This window comes from Megachile rotundata, chromosome 14, assembly GCF_050947335.1.
Source record: "Megachile rotundata isolate GNS110a chromosome 14, iyMegRotu1, whole genome shotgun sequence".
Taxonomy (NCBI): Eukaryota; Metazoa; Arthropoda; class Insecta; order Hymenoptera; family Megachilidae; genus Megachile; species Megachile rotundata.
The window spans coordinates 14811620-14825860 of NC_134996.1; the positions used below are offsets into that span (position 1 = coordinate 14811620).

The window sequence follows — 14241 nt, forward strand, 5'->3', positions numbered from 1 at the left end:
ACAGAAGTTCGGCGAAACGCGATAAGACGACGTAGAGTTTTCGAAGAACGAGCAATCGACTTACTTGTCTACGTGTGTGCCGTTCCAACATTCTTTCGTATTGCTGGGTGGAACTACGAGACCGTCGTTGCACAGCTTGTAGGGTAACAAAACCCAAAATTGCCGGGAATCTCGGACCTTCTGCCTCGTCTCTTTCACGAGTTTATCTAGAATCGCGGCAGTCGAGGCACGGTCCTCGGTTAACGTTTCCTGATCGAAGTTCAGCGACTCTAGCTCCAGTTCTCGATTATCTCTTCGTCTGCGTCCAGCCAAGACTGGTCGACCGCAACCGGAGAACACCCTTTGCGAGACTTCTTGGCTGGTCTCTTGAAAGATCATTATCGCTTCGGAGATTTTCAAGTTGATGGGTTGTACCAGCATCTCGATGTTGAAGGGACCCAACAATCGGTCTGCCACCTTGTCCACGGCCTCTGTTGAATTTGTAGAAATCGATTCGGTTAAAGCATCGAAACGATACTTAATTCGATGGTCAATTAAAAAGGGTCTGACAGCGATTACAAAGAAACGGTTCTGTCGATTTAAAAAAAAAAACTTCTTATCGATCGATCCGAATATAAAGCTTTTAGCTAACCACGCCTCGTTTTTCGAAGGAAAATCAATAGAATCTAACCAGCTGGATGATCGGAACGCGAGAAAGGCGAAACTCAACTTCCAAGGATTTCTGACGCGATATTCCGAGGAACGCGAGTTTTCCGCATGATTCCTCGGCCAAGTTTCTCGACCAAGTTTTCCCACGCGATCGTCGATAAATAAACCGACAGCAGCGATCGCGTGCAATCGCGATGGAACAATGCACGGAAAATTGCTCACCGACGAAGTGGTTCCATTCAGCATCCAGAGCCGCATGCTGGGCCAAGCAACCCTTCATCACGTTGGCACACATGTCACCGCATGCTAACACGTTCCCGGTGATCCCACTGCACGACGGACAAACTGTCATCCTGGTGAGTGCAGCTGCACAGTCCGCGGACGGTTTCAACTGCAAGTTCAACAAAAAAATATTACGATTTCCGAGATAATAGCGGTCGACGCGACGATAACGGTTCTGTCTGGACGAAGACTATCGGACTATTATCGATCGTTACATCGATAATTTCGCGTTAAAGTATACGACATCCATACCGCTTGCATATTCTTCAGTACATCGGCGGCAACCGTGAGCGCTTGGCTAAAGGCTCTGGTAGCTACGAAGGATCTCTTTATCTGCACGCTTAATTTCTGTGGAACGTCGTCGAATGGTCTCATCTCTTTCATGTGTTCCCCCAGACATTCCAAATACTTATTGTCGAAGCGGTATTGGCCATTGAGCACGATGAACATCTTCTGATAGAGGGTGCTGAAGAAATTGTCCATCAGATCATCCAGATCGACCTGGAGCACAAAGTTCCACAGAAATTTAAAGTAAAAGTACAAGTAGTTAAATAATTATACGAAAAACGGAAACCAAAGAGTAGAACAACCATCGAGGATTCGTTTTAATTTCTATCCCCGGCTCGATATTTCGGTGCATCGATCGCACAATTATTTCGGGATTATATTCCCCGTGCAGTTCGATGGACGTACGTATTACCGAGGTGAACCGACGAAAAGAAAAAAATTGTCAGAGAAACGAGAGAGCTCCGATAAATTCGTATCCTATGGATGATACGCCATAGACACGATAAATCGTCGACATAAATTCGTTACCCGAATGGATGCGCGATCGCGACAATAATATATTCATGCAGGACCATTTTTGAACGTGCTATCATGGCAACCTGAATAGGTCCAAGTGGCGCCGTTGAATAATTCCGAACGATTTGAATGACAATCAAAATGTCGTCCCGATTCTTCTTCCTTTCCTTTCTAGCCATTTTTGGACACTTTCTTTTTTTATTTCTCTTTTTTAATCCTCCGTTTCATTCGCCCAACATAATCGGTGCGACGCGACGCGATTAATCGATTCGATTTGAGCGTAACGCGTGCCGCGAATAATTAATTATTGCGTTTTATCTCCTTTCTCTAGCAAAAAGAACATTTTTTAGCCCTCTGGATTTAAAGTCGCGTGGACACTACCCTAAAGAACATTTTTTGCCCCTTACTAAAAAACGCCAAGATCCCCGAACGTCAAAAGCATCGATTAAACTCGCCTTCGCCACCCCTATCGTCGGCTCTCGTTGCTCGCGGTTAAACTCCACTGGACAGGCTCGTTTCTGACCGATTCCGAAAGTTCCGTCTACGAGCCAGTGCTGCCGTAGCAGCACAAAAGGAACACGGGACGAACGTACGAGGGTGGATTTCTTCGGTCTTTGATAATCGAGCCTGGCTACCCCTTATCGATTTTATCGCGGGAATTTTATTTGAAACGTTATCTCTCGAAAATGTTGTTTGAAAGTTGATACACCGAAATTCGCCCCGGTTTCTAAGCGATTAGTTATTGTTAAGACATGCACACGGTATAATAAAGTTATCGGAAGATGTAAAATAACAGATCGAAACGATGATAGAAGTCTTACGATATCGGCTGATCGAGAATCACGATTTCTACTGTATTTATCGATCAAGTATTTCTGACCAGTTAAAGATAAGAAAGATAAACGAAAACTCACCGTTCCCTTGGTGTAATAATTTTCCAGCTCCGTAAAGAGATCCATGAAAACGTAAGCGTTTTGTTCATAAAGAGTGCCATAAGTTTGCTTGAACATCTCGTGGAATCTACTTTTGCTATTTGCGAGGAGGTTCTTAAAGAAAGCTGTAACAAACAAATAAACGATAGAAAGAACATCGCACCAAAATGTAATTCAAGCAATATACGTTGAATAAAATCGATTCCATCGCGAACAAATTCTTCCTTCCCGCGTTTATGCATTACAAAATGCCAATCAATCTATCCGATCGTAAGGTCGGGTAGCAATGCTAAATGTAATTTCCTTAATTGCAATGTTCCCCTACACCCTTCGAGCTTGCTGATTCCGTTGTTTTAAATATTCTCGCCGCACGATAATTACGAATGGAAAGGATTCGCATCGAGACGAGACGAGAAGAGACGAGACGAGTTGGGACGAGACGAGACGAGATGAGACGAGACAGACACCTTGTTACTGGAAGCACGCGAATCAATTACAGTCTCGATCCCTCTTCAACCGACCGATCACGCGTTAACAATGTTTGCTTCTCGATAGCGCGTAAGACGCTTCCTCGTCATCGTCTCTGTCTTCTAATTTACAAGCGTTAATCAACTGTTACTTCACGAAATATCGCCTTCACATTTTACAAGGGTTAACGAAAGTAATCGCATTTTATGTAATGTATGTAATAAAGTCACGTTTCCGTTTCATTAATATAAACGAAATCCACTTTTGTTTGCCATTAAAGTGGAAAGAAAAGCTTGATTAAAAAATGCAAATTCAGATTTTTTCAAGCCACTTCGGTCACAACAGACAAGTGTTCGCGGCTAGTCTTATTTTACCCCAACGGTGGCTACACCACCCTCGACGCGTAACCTCGCGAACGTCAGAGGACTGAACCCGTTCTTATCGTCACTTTAGCCACGAAGAATGTGATTAAAATTCCTTTTAACGACAAGAGAGCAAGAGAGAAGAGGTACGAGTCCCTGTGTAACGAATCGTCGACGGCGTGGAGCGGCGGCGTCGTCGACGCCCGGTAAAAAGCCCTGGAAGCTGCCGTGTGAAAGGGGAAGGAAGCACTTAGCGCCGCGACGACTGGCTAGAAACTTTGTCGGCGCGGTGCTTTTAATTCGCGATACGCGCGTCTGTCGTCTTCTATGCGTCTACGGGTCACGACTAATTTTCCTCTGTTTTACGCGAAATTCTGCAAGATCTATTTAAAGCGAAAACTTTTTTCGCTCGTTCTTGCCGCTGCACGTTATCGCAGCGTAACTGCATGTATATCGTAATGAATAAATGACGAAGCATCGAAGGAAATATCGCGTCTGTATTTCGTGATCGGTTTTCGGAAACTCCGAAACTTCTAGTTCTCTTCGGTTATTTCTTCAAGTTGTTTTTTCGTCTTATTCCGCCTACCGTCTCTATCGTACATATTCCACGCGTCATCGCTCTCTTCCTCTCTTTCCCTTGTACCCTCTGTTTCACACTATCTTCCAACCCTATCCAAGTCTCGGCACTTTCCACCGGCTTTTGCTCCCTTTCCAACGCTCTTTCTCTCTGTCAGCGTACTCGTAAGCTCGCCGAGTGGCAGGTAAAGTGGGTACACGTAGCTAGATGCGGCTACGTGGGTAGCTGGCTCAAAGGGAAGCACGACGACCGTCAGAGAAACCGTGGTCCGATGGAAAGGGCACCAGAAAGATTGAAGCTCGAACAGAGTAGGCAATGGTGGCGCGAACTCGCGCGCCACGTCGCGCCGCCAAGTAATTTCGTTAATGAGAATCGTTAAGGGGACTCTGAGGTTTTCACCGTGGCTCCGTCTAATTTCCGTCGCGATCGCCGAACTCGCTCGGCCCTTGATGCACTCCCTTCGTTTCACCCATTAACCACCGACGATCCTCTCAGAGGACAGTTTGCAGTTTCCTTCTACTCCCGAATCGAGATCGAGTGTTCGTCAAATCGTTGAAACGGTCGTTCCGAACGACGATCGATCGCGCGCCTACTCCTACGATCCGCCGAGAGGTCCCTACACACTTAGTTACACCGCGCAGATGCGATTTAACTCTACGTGAAAAGATTTTAAATGTCAAAGGCACGGCTTGCCTCGAGTCCGATGCCGGTAATTGTACTATTTTAGAGAATATCCTTTCGAAACGAATAGGTTTAATGAAAAATTCTAGCTCGGTTCACGAGGGATTACGTTAAACACTGCAGGTTGAGATTCAACATTTTTAAAGCTTTCCGGGGCAAAAGTGGATAACGAGTATTAAAAAAGTTGGCGAGTAACGAGATTGACGAACGTTGGGTACGGCATCAAACGGGAATTACGTGGCCGGATAAGGGGGATAGGGATTAAAAGATTAGCAAAATTACCGCTCCAACGCATCCATCTAGTCACCGTACGAGAGGTGTATTCTGAAAATTTCTTCAATTGTTTCTTCCACGCTCTAGTCATCCTTATTCGCGCGAAATCGTGAATCATGTGTGCTTCGACAGAATAAAGTAGTAGATGGAGTTTCTTCGACCACTTCTTCGAGTTTTCGAACAAGTTCCTTCTAGTTTCGAGCGATCGACCGATCGACGAACGATACCCTACGATTCCAGCAACTTCCCTAAAACACCTTGTGGCAGGTGAATGGTTTCTCTTGATTTTGCACCCTCTTTCGAACGCGCCTTCACATTTTGTCTCTCTTTCATTTTAATTTCGCAAAGAAATTTATTCGTGACTACATAACGGACAGGTAATTAAACCGAAATAGAAGAAACCAGAGGAGAGGAAAAGTGATCCATGCGAGGTGACGCGAGGAAGCGTAGACGTCGAGTCGCCATTACCGTAGAAATCTCATTTCGAGACGCTTCTTCGGGTGTCGTGGCTGGAAACCTCGTTCCCGCCTGTCGACACCACTTGCCCAACCGGCGTCGAGGACGTCCGGCCGATTAAACTACTCTGTAAAGTCCTTTTGTGACCGAGAAGCAGCATAATTGACAGGGATGTTCGATTTTCTAGATCGATCCATGGACGGCGCGACGACGACGACCAGTTTCTTTCGCGTCCGCGCGTTTATTTCGTTTTACGACACCCGACTCCCGATTATCGTCGGCTATTCCATCAAGAGACTATGTCGGGAACTTTATCCGACTATTTGTCGGAGTTCTGTTGGCGTAAAGGCAAATTTCCAAATCGAAAACGAAATAAAAATGACGAGTAGTCTAGGTATTACTGCGAGCGAGAGAGTCGCGGCATAATTGGATGAAAAAATTGTACTATCCGATCGAGTAAAATTGAACTAATTAGAGGCTTGCAAGTAGTCGTCAAAACGAGCGTAGTTAGCGGGTAGAAATTACACGCGAAGTTGACGTTGAAGTGATTAAAATCGCGAAAGTCGCGAGGGAGGTACTCACTGTGAAACCTGGTCCCTCTGGTCGACAGGACCTGATGCAGTCGTTGAAGAGTTTCTTTGGTGGCTTTCTCATGTTTGTCACGTGCCCTCGCCTGCAATCTCACTTCCATGTCCGCGGAACAGCACACCTCTCCGCCGCTTCTCACGCTGCCGCATATTTTCAGCTCCTTTGCTGGAAAAACGAACGAGAAACGAGATTAAAACGAGCTTGGAAAACTGCTCCCGGTTGGTCGTTTGTCTTGCTACCGTAAAAGGAAACTGTCTCGAACTTCCGTCGAAACAGCCTCTTTTTAACCCTTCGTCGTATAAAGCATAACGATTCAACTGCGTTACCGATTCTCTTTATGTCTTGTTCAACCGATTTATAAAATGTGCGCGAAAACGTTATTTTTCATCGCAATTAGAATACTCTCGCAATACCGAGTTCCGCCCTACACATTCGAACGAACGATTCAACAACGGCAACATTGAATTCCACCCTCTGTTGGCTGGCAGCAAGCAACGGTTACGATAAGCTACGTTTTCCTCGAGGGTCCGATCGAGAGAACAGAACGACCCTACGGTTCGTTTATCGGTTGGTCGCCAGTTATATCGCTTATCTGCCAATATTTCCAGTCTACCGTCTAAGTAAGCTAATTTCCAGCCACTCGGAATTCCGCGTCAAACTCTCTCCGCCTTTCGTCTCTCGAATCGTTCACCCCTGTCTGTCCCTCCACCCTCTCTCGGCGCTGTCGTCGTCTCGTTCATCGCGAACTTTCAAACGCGCCGTAAAAGTAATCCCGATTCATTTCCGCGGGATTGCTCGTGTCGCCCGCGTGTTCCGCTTTCCTTCCGCTCGTTTCAGCCTCGCCGTTATTCCGACGCAAAGAGTCAACGAGAAAAAGTAATCCGTTACGATTACTTTAAAAAAAAATGCATCCTTCGATCATAGCGTAACGTAACGTAACGGGTAACAACACTTACCGGGTTACTTAATAATTGTCGGACTATTTCCTCTCTATTATATAATTCTTAAAAATAACAGGTAATCGACGATCGATACCGGTTACCTACGAGAGGGTCGATTACTATACATAGATCAACCCTCTGATCGATTCCATTCTACGTACGTGTGCGCACGTGTCGACCTCGTGCATCGGAAAACCTTAACAGCCGATTAATTCCGGATCAATCGAACCGTGAAAAACTCGCAACTTTTTTTTTAGACGAAAGGTCAGCTTCTCCCTAGTCCATCGATTTCGATAAACACACGCGAAACCGTACCTCCGAGGAAGGCTCACGGTTAATTCTCCGGATCATCATAAAATCACCGCAGAAAAATTTTACATTTAATCCGAAACGGGGAGTATTCAGATTCGAAAGCCGACGAATTATGATTTCATTTTTATCAAAGATTTTTATTCGAAAGAAACAAGCGAATAAACATCCTGTTAGCGAGTCGATCGAAGAGATACCAGCCAGGCATCTTTTGACTGCCATTTAAAAGGGCGTTACACACGGAAATTGAGAAATTTCCATTGTAAGTGGATTTTCACGAATAACTTCGCGAAAAGCCAATCTCGCGGCAGCAAAAGGGTGGAGAGATCGCAAACATGAAAAACCGTCGAGAAATACGATTGCCCGCGGGTACAGTCTCTTCGATGTGATTTTTTTTCCACGAGGATTTATCATTTTAACGGTTAACAAATAAACATTGTTCGCTCGATACGCTGTTGTAAAGCATTATTGAAATTCATGCAAAACTTAAACTAGTTTAACAACCAGCGCGTTTCGTCTTTTAATGAACTATTCATCCTTGATCGAGGTTCGATCGTGCGAATCGTAATTTAATGCAAATCTGGTTCGACGCTAAGAAGTATGGAGCTAAAGTTATACCAGACAAGGAATCAACGGATTATAGTTAGACGATCCACAAGTGCGCTAAGCAAAATATACGACGCGTAAAACTGAAGTGTAAATAGATTAATCCAAACCGTGTAAGATGTTTCAGCAGGCGTCGCGTTCAAAGGCAACATACAAATCCAGCCAAACTTACAACAACGTATCCTGCAAGAGGGAACAAGAACTCGTATTCAAAGTTTGAACTAAAAATAGTTTGTTAGCGTTGTCCACCTCCGTACCGTTTCGCTCCGTAGAATAATCGAGAATGATTAAATCCAAGTGTTACGTTCTAAAAATTACCGCGTGTCTCGAGCCGAACCCTAAACGAAACAAGTTTCAACGTTAAAAACACGAAGAAAAATATGCAAGGTTCTTGAAAAATCCCGCGGAAGCTGTGCTTCCAATCTCGGTGCCCGTTTAGGGGATGATATTGCAGTTACCGAAAGCGGTATGCGTGGCCGTGGATGGAATACAAATAACGGGCGAAACCGTTTTACTTTCAAGCACAGTAGCGGGCACGATAGACTTCTCTAGGGAAAACGTCGACGTAGAGGGTTCGAAAACCTAAAGACCAGAGTCTAGAGAGTAGGAAGAAGCTAAAGATTAGGAAGAGCCTATAGACCCTGTATAGAATCTTCTATCCGTTCCTATGCTTTCTGTTGACTAAGCGAAGCTTAAATTACACGCGACCGTACAACGTTCGGGAATCGAACCTCCCTGGGGACCGGAGAGAGTCGCAAAATGTTTGCACTGGCTGAAAAGGAAGAGTCGAAGGGGAAACGGTGATCGGTAGTTGTTCCAGGGTAAAGATAGAAGCGTCTTGGCGAAATTGAAAACAGGGTGGAAATTAATGGGAGTTCCGTTTGGTGGTTCGCCAAATATTTGACCACCCTAGCGGTTCGGCGGCATCTCCATAAAGGTGAATCCCGGTTTGTTTTCCTTGGATCCCGGCTTCCTTCGTTCGGAAAAACGAATTTTCTCCGCGGATAACTTGGGCGAAAATAAGTTCGCGCGATTCCGAAAACGAGAGAACGAAAGAGATTCGACGGACATCGTGCATCGAACGTCGCTCGCATTTTTCGAACGACAAACGAGGATCGCGCGAAGAGAAAAGTCTCGTTCGGTTTACTCGAAAAATAGACAGGATATTGTACAGCCTGTTGCGTAAACGTTGATGGATTGTTATTCGCGATGCGTGTATTTAATGGACGTTTCCGGTCGCGTGAGCATTTTGTTCGAAGCGACGAGATTTCTATCTCGATAGCGTGACTCGTCTTCCTATCGTTTTACGATAGTTATTAATTAACTGCAACGCGTTGTTAATCATCGACCCACACGCTCCGACGATATTTTTACTTTCGGAGCTCAGTCGATTGTTCGTCTCGTTTCGCGTTTGCTGGTTACGAAGCGATCAGATATTATTGTCTAGTCGAATCGATAAGAAAATTCGGTCACGATGGGTGGTTCGAAGCGCCGCTAAAACCGGGCGTCGTGAAAATCAGGACGACGCGACGCCAGACGACGCTCGTCGTCTGGACGCGTCCCCTCGCCAGAGTCGACCGGTCGAATTGATCGCGCGCTAACGTTAGCGGGAAGATACGATTCGGCTAGCTCGTAAATATTTAACGGAGATTCAAGCTGGTATCCTATAATGGCGTGGATGCTTTGCGAAAAGCAGGATGTCTGTCCGTCTACGTGCACGCGCACACAATCGTTGTCCTGTTCTACAGACTGTAAAACATCGAAGAATAGCCCGCAAAGAGAAACAGTTACTCCTATGGCCAGGCAGAATTCTCTCCGTCCTTTGTACGCTCATTGTTTCCTTGTTCCTCGTTTCGTTCGATGCCCTGGGAATATTTGGCACGGACGCTCGATGAACGAACGAAAACCACCGTATATTCTACCTCCTGAATGTTATATGTATACGACTCCTAACGACGGAATAGTAAAATGCTTCTAACGTCGTCTGTCTTCTAGTAGTATACGACGTTTATCTAACTTATCGTTGAACAATGTTTAAATAGTTTAATCTATCTGGACCGCGTTATACCAAATTATTGCAGCCTTTTACAAAGTTCGATTAATTTCGAAAAGTTATTTAGAAAGGAACTCCTAACCAGGAAAATTGTTCGACGTTCCACGAAAAATCTTTGCATTCGTTGTAATTTTTCGTCTGTTCGCAAAAACTAAATCGAATCCACTGGTCCAGGAAATTGAACGCGCGGAATAAACGAACCGCAAAAGGTTAATTTTCAGCGCGAAAATGACAAAGACCGAGAGGAAAAGAGGTACCCCTGTCAAACGGTACACGGCTCTTGTCGCAACGTGCCCACGCTGTTCGTCGCTTTTCAGCAGAAAAGAGAGCTGACCCGTTTAACAAAAGCGGACGTCGAAAACGGTAGAATGTCCACGGACAACGACACGGTACGAAATGTTGGCGGGGGCAGATAGAGAGAGGAACGAAACGCACGATTTTATCGATCGTTCGACCCCATAGAGAACCGTGTATCCACGACAAAGGCTGAACCGCCTAAAGTGGGATTGCCGGTGCAACAATGTAACAGGGCGCCTGGTTACGGTTTACGAACGACAAGAGGAAAGAACGAACGCGTGCGCGGTGTGCCTATGTAAGAGCAAAATTAACGATCATGATAATTGTGCCAGCGTGAAGAAAGGGGAAATCCTGACACGGTCGACACGCTCGCGAGACCGGCTTCTCGTTCGTGAACCCCTGCGAGCGTGCAAACATCATCCCCCTTGTCGAATACCGGTGTACGTTCGATGTACAGGGTGTCTCACGCTTTTACCACCGAACACGAATGCGACGTCTCGAAGCAAACGATTCGACGCGATCAAGCAAAACCTTCGATTTCTCGATTCATTCTGCGAATCCGTATCGCGGCGGTCTATATCCATAGCAGAAATAACTTTATTTCCCAATTCGCTTCGTTCCTGAATGGCTTCGGAGACCTTCGTTCGCGCGGAAAGAACAAACAATGTTCGGTCGACTCTCGAATCGTAATTCTCGTCGCCTCGCGTAACCCTGTGTTCGAGAGGAAGCGCTTACTTTCACAGCTTTCTCGAGCTTCGCTTACTAGGTAAAAATTAGTTTCCCTATAAGAATTAATAACTACTGTCGACAACTGTAACTGTAACGACGATTTAAATTAAACTTTATATCGTAATCGTGAAAGGGGTTAAATCTATTCGAAATTCATTCGCACGATCTTCGGTTCCAATTTCACGAACGCGCAAACCTTGAAATGCTGCATCCACACCAGCGCTCAGACACCTGCGAAAACACGAGGAGGGAAAGTTTCGCGGCGTGCAGCGGATTTAGGGTGTTCTAGGGTGAAGCTTAGAGAATGGGGGTGAGAAGACATAGGGTTGCTAGGAGACACCCTCTTTCACATGGTTATATTGCATTACCCTATGCGACTCGTAGGGGACGGTGAATTGGTTGCACGAGACCGAGAGCCGTTCCCGTGTCAGTTCGAGGGTGTCTGCGTAGAAAATGACAAACCTGTCCTTCGATACACCTCTTTCACTGACCTTTTCCACCTTCCCCACGACCACCGCTATCCTGGACTCGTCCTTTTCTTTCTCCAACAACCTGGTAAACCCGTCGACGCTTGACCTGGTCGAGCAACCCCTTGGACAACCGGTAAAATGCTTCGCTGACTGATTTTAGCAGGACCGAAGCAATGGCGCGCGAAACAGGAGCCAAGATGGCTCGAAAATTCTCGTAAATCGACGACTCCGATATCGAGGAATCGAAATTTTAAACTGGAAATCGATATGTCGAAACGATTGAGGTGTACGTCGAAATTAAAGATAGGGAAGCAACAGAGGGGAAAGAAGACAAAAGGAAATAACAAAAGAGGAGTGCTGGAGGGTCTAACAGGTGGCCCATAAAATAGCAAAGCTTCCAATAAGCCTCTCACGATTCGCACCCTCCGGAACCAGGAAATTTTCGAAGGTTTCTACGCTAATTATTCGACAAGGCTTCTTTACGATACATCCTTTATCTCGATTCGAAGTTTCAGAAATTTCTGACTTCGGTAGTTAAATTTCGACAGAAGTTAGAGAGAGTACAGGTAGGACGTTATAATCTCGAGAATAAGTTATTCCAGTTCTTTTTTTTTTTAGGACAACGTATCAGTCCATCGGAGAATAGAATGCCATAGTAATTCGTATTCAAGACAGGCTCTCGGTTTCGTATTCGTGGAGAGGAATCGGTTCTCGTGAACTAGCCAAGAAATCATTATAATTTAGGTGGTAGCACATACGTGGTCTCGTATCTCTATGGTCGAGCATAATATTTCTGTCAAAAAAAAAATGTCGTATTTTCACCTGTCCGTCGCATACAAATACGATCGACAAACTGGTCAGGATTCTCTTCACGTATTCTTCGAAAAAAATGAACGACGACAGGATCTATACTCCTTTCGATCCTTTGATTCGTGGTTTTGAAATTTCCAAAAATTTGACCCTTTATCGCCACGATTCGCCATGCGTGAAATGTAAATCAGAGCAGGTAGATTTCGTGATGCGCCACATTGTCGGCGACACCGCGTCGCGATGCGTCTATAAAGTCAACCACTTCGTCCCTGAATTAGCATGCAACCCTTGGAAAAAGTGCGTCGCCCTTCGTGAAAAGGGACGACACGGAAATCCGAGTATTCCTTAACCCTATCCACGTCCTGTCGGCGTCGCGCGTGTAACGATCGCACTTTGATCGTTAAAACTTGATTACTAACACGTACATTTCTTCGCTGTCGGCGCTTTCGAGATTTACACCGTCTGTCGTTACACTTTTACCACTTTCCTACTTTTTATTTTACGGAAGTTTCTTTGCAACGTCATTTTTTTATGCTTCAAGTCCACTCTAGCTTTCGCGAAAGATGAAAAGCTAAGATGCCACGTGTTTAGCATCAGCTACTCGTTACTGAATTTCACCCTTCTTCCGACAGCCGTTTACGAACCATCGATTCGTAAAATCAATTTGTCTATAATAAATGTCCGTCAACGACTACCTTCGAGCTTATCAAAGGAAGAATATACAAATGGAGGTATCGTATCGTGTAACGTTCTTGCGATCAACATCCTGTCGATGAAAAATGGGTTCAGTGACCAAGTCGTTCCGCTATGTTTAGAAAACGAATTGGGCGTTGTTGGCCTTTGGTCATTGCAACCAGCCGCCGATCTAAACTCGGACCGATAAACATACGCGCATATTTTCCGCTTTATAAGCCAGTCAGAGGAGAAGCTTTTATTTAAACGTAGGAGGAGGTTCGTCAACTGGTCTCTATTGTTCCAAAGATTTGCGCAGTCATTCTGTACGACTGTGGGCTTTGTGCATCTAACAACAGAACACACCGACCCCTTTCTGCATTCGTAATTACTCGAGTTAAGCCGACTCGTCCTCTGTACGCGTTAACACCCTGATCGCTGCTCTTACAACAAGTCTGGAAGCGATACTCTAGACGCTTTAGAGAATCTTTCTCTACAGATATCCTATATGATCATTTCGACTGCAGCCAACCGATAGTACAAGAGGGATTTAACGTTAAATAGGACACAGAAGATGTCCATCAAAGAAATTCCAAGTTCATTCGTTGCGAGTAACATGGAACGACTTAATTGCTTAACGAGTCAGATTATGCAAATGACGCGTCACTTGAACCCACGCTTGTCGCACCCGTTTGTTCCGTACATTTACACCGTCCTCGTGGGACGTTGGAACCATCCTATCATCACCAGAATCCTGCAATTCTCTCGAAACTTTAGTTTTCCATGTTCTGCGCGCATCGTTAAATAATGGCAGAGTTCGGAGCTCGTTATTATTCTCGAGTTTGGTTCGGTTTCTTTTTTTCGGGATTTTCTCGTACGCAAACACGATAACCGTTGTTCGAAGTTCGAGGAAACACGACGACGGATCGGTGTGAAAATTAGCGAGGCAAAATTTTCACTATGTTTTCAGATAACCGCGATACGCTTTTTTGCCCGTGGCGACAGAGATTGAGCCATAAAAACTGTCTTCTCGCCTTCTCGCCTCCGCGCCGTATAAATCTGCCACGTGTCGAGCAAGTAAAAATGCGTCTGCCTATAAATACTCGTACGCTACAATGACTTCAAATGGATCGTTTCGAACAGGGTTAAAGCATTGCGCGAGAGAAAAATCTTCGTAACTTATAACGTCCGATTAATTATTCGAACGTTCCACTCGTGCACGGTTATTACTTTCTCACGCGTTCGCTTCTGGACACGAAGGTCCGAGAAAATTTGATCGACTC

General features: G+C 45.2%; 1 protein-coding gene across 2 annotated transcripts in view; it reads right to left on the reverse strand.

The window, feature by feature from the left end:
• The window catches only part of dlp (glypican dally-like), a 66526-nt gene that overhangs the window by 5210 nt on the left and 47075 nt on the right, over positions 1–14241 (reverse strand). For both annotated transcript variants that reach the window (XM_003707582.3, XM_076539404.1), the window contains 5 exons: positions 6066–6236; positions 2649–2791; positions 1183–1431; positions 871–1039; positions 65–470 (listed from right to left, as the gene is read on the reverse strand). In XM_003707582.3, coding sequence (XP_003707630.2) covers positions 65–470; positions 871–1039; positions 1183–1431; positions 2649–2791; positions 6066–6236 — 1138 coding nt within the window. The remainder of the gene's footprint in view (positions 1–64; positions 471–870; positions 1040–1182; positions 1432–2648; positions 2792–6065; positions 6237–14241) is intronic.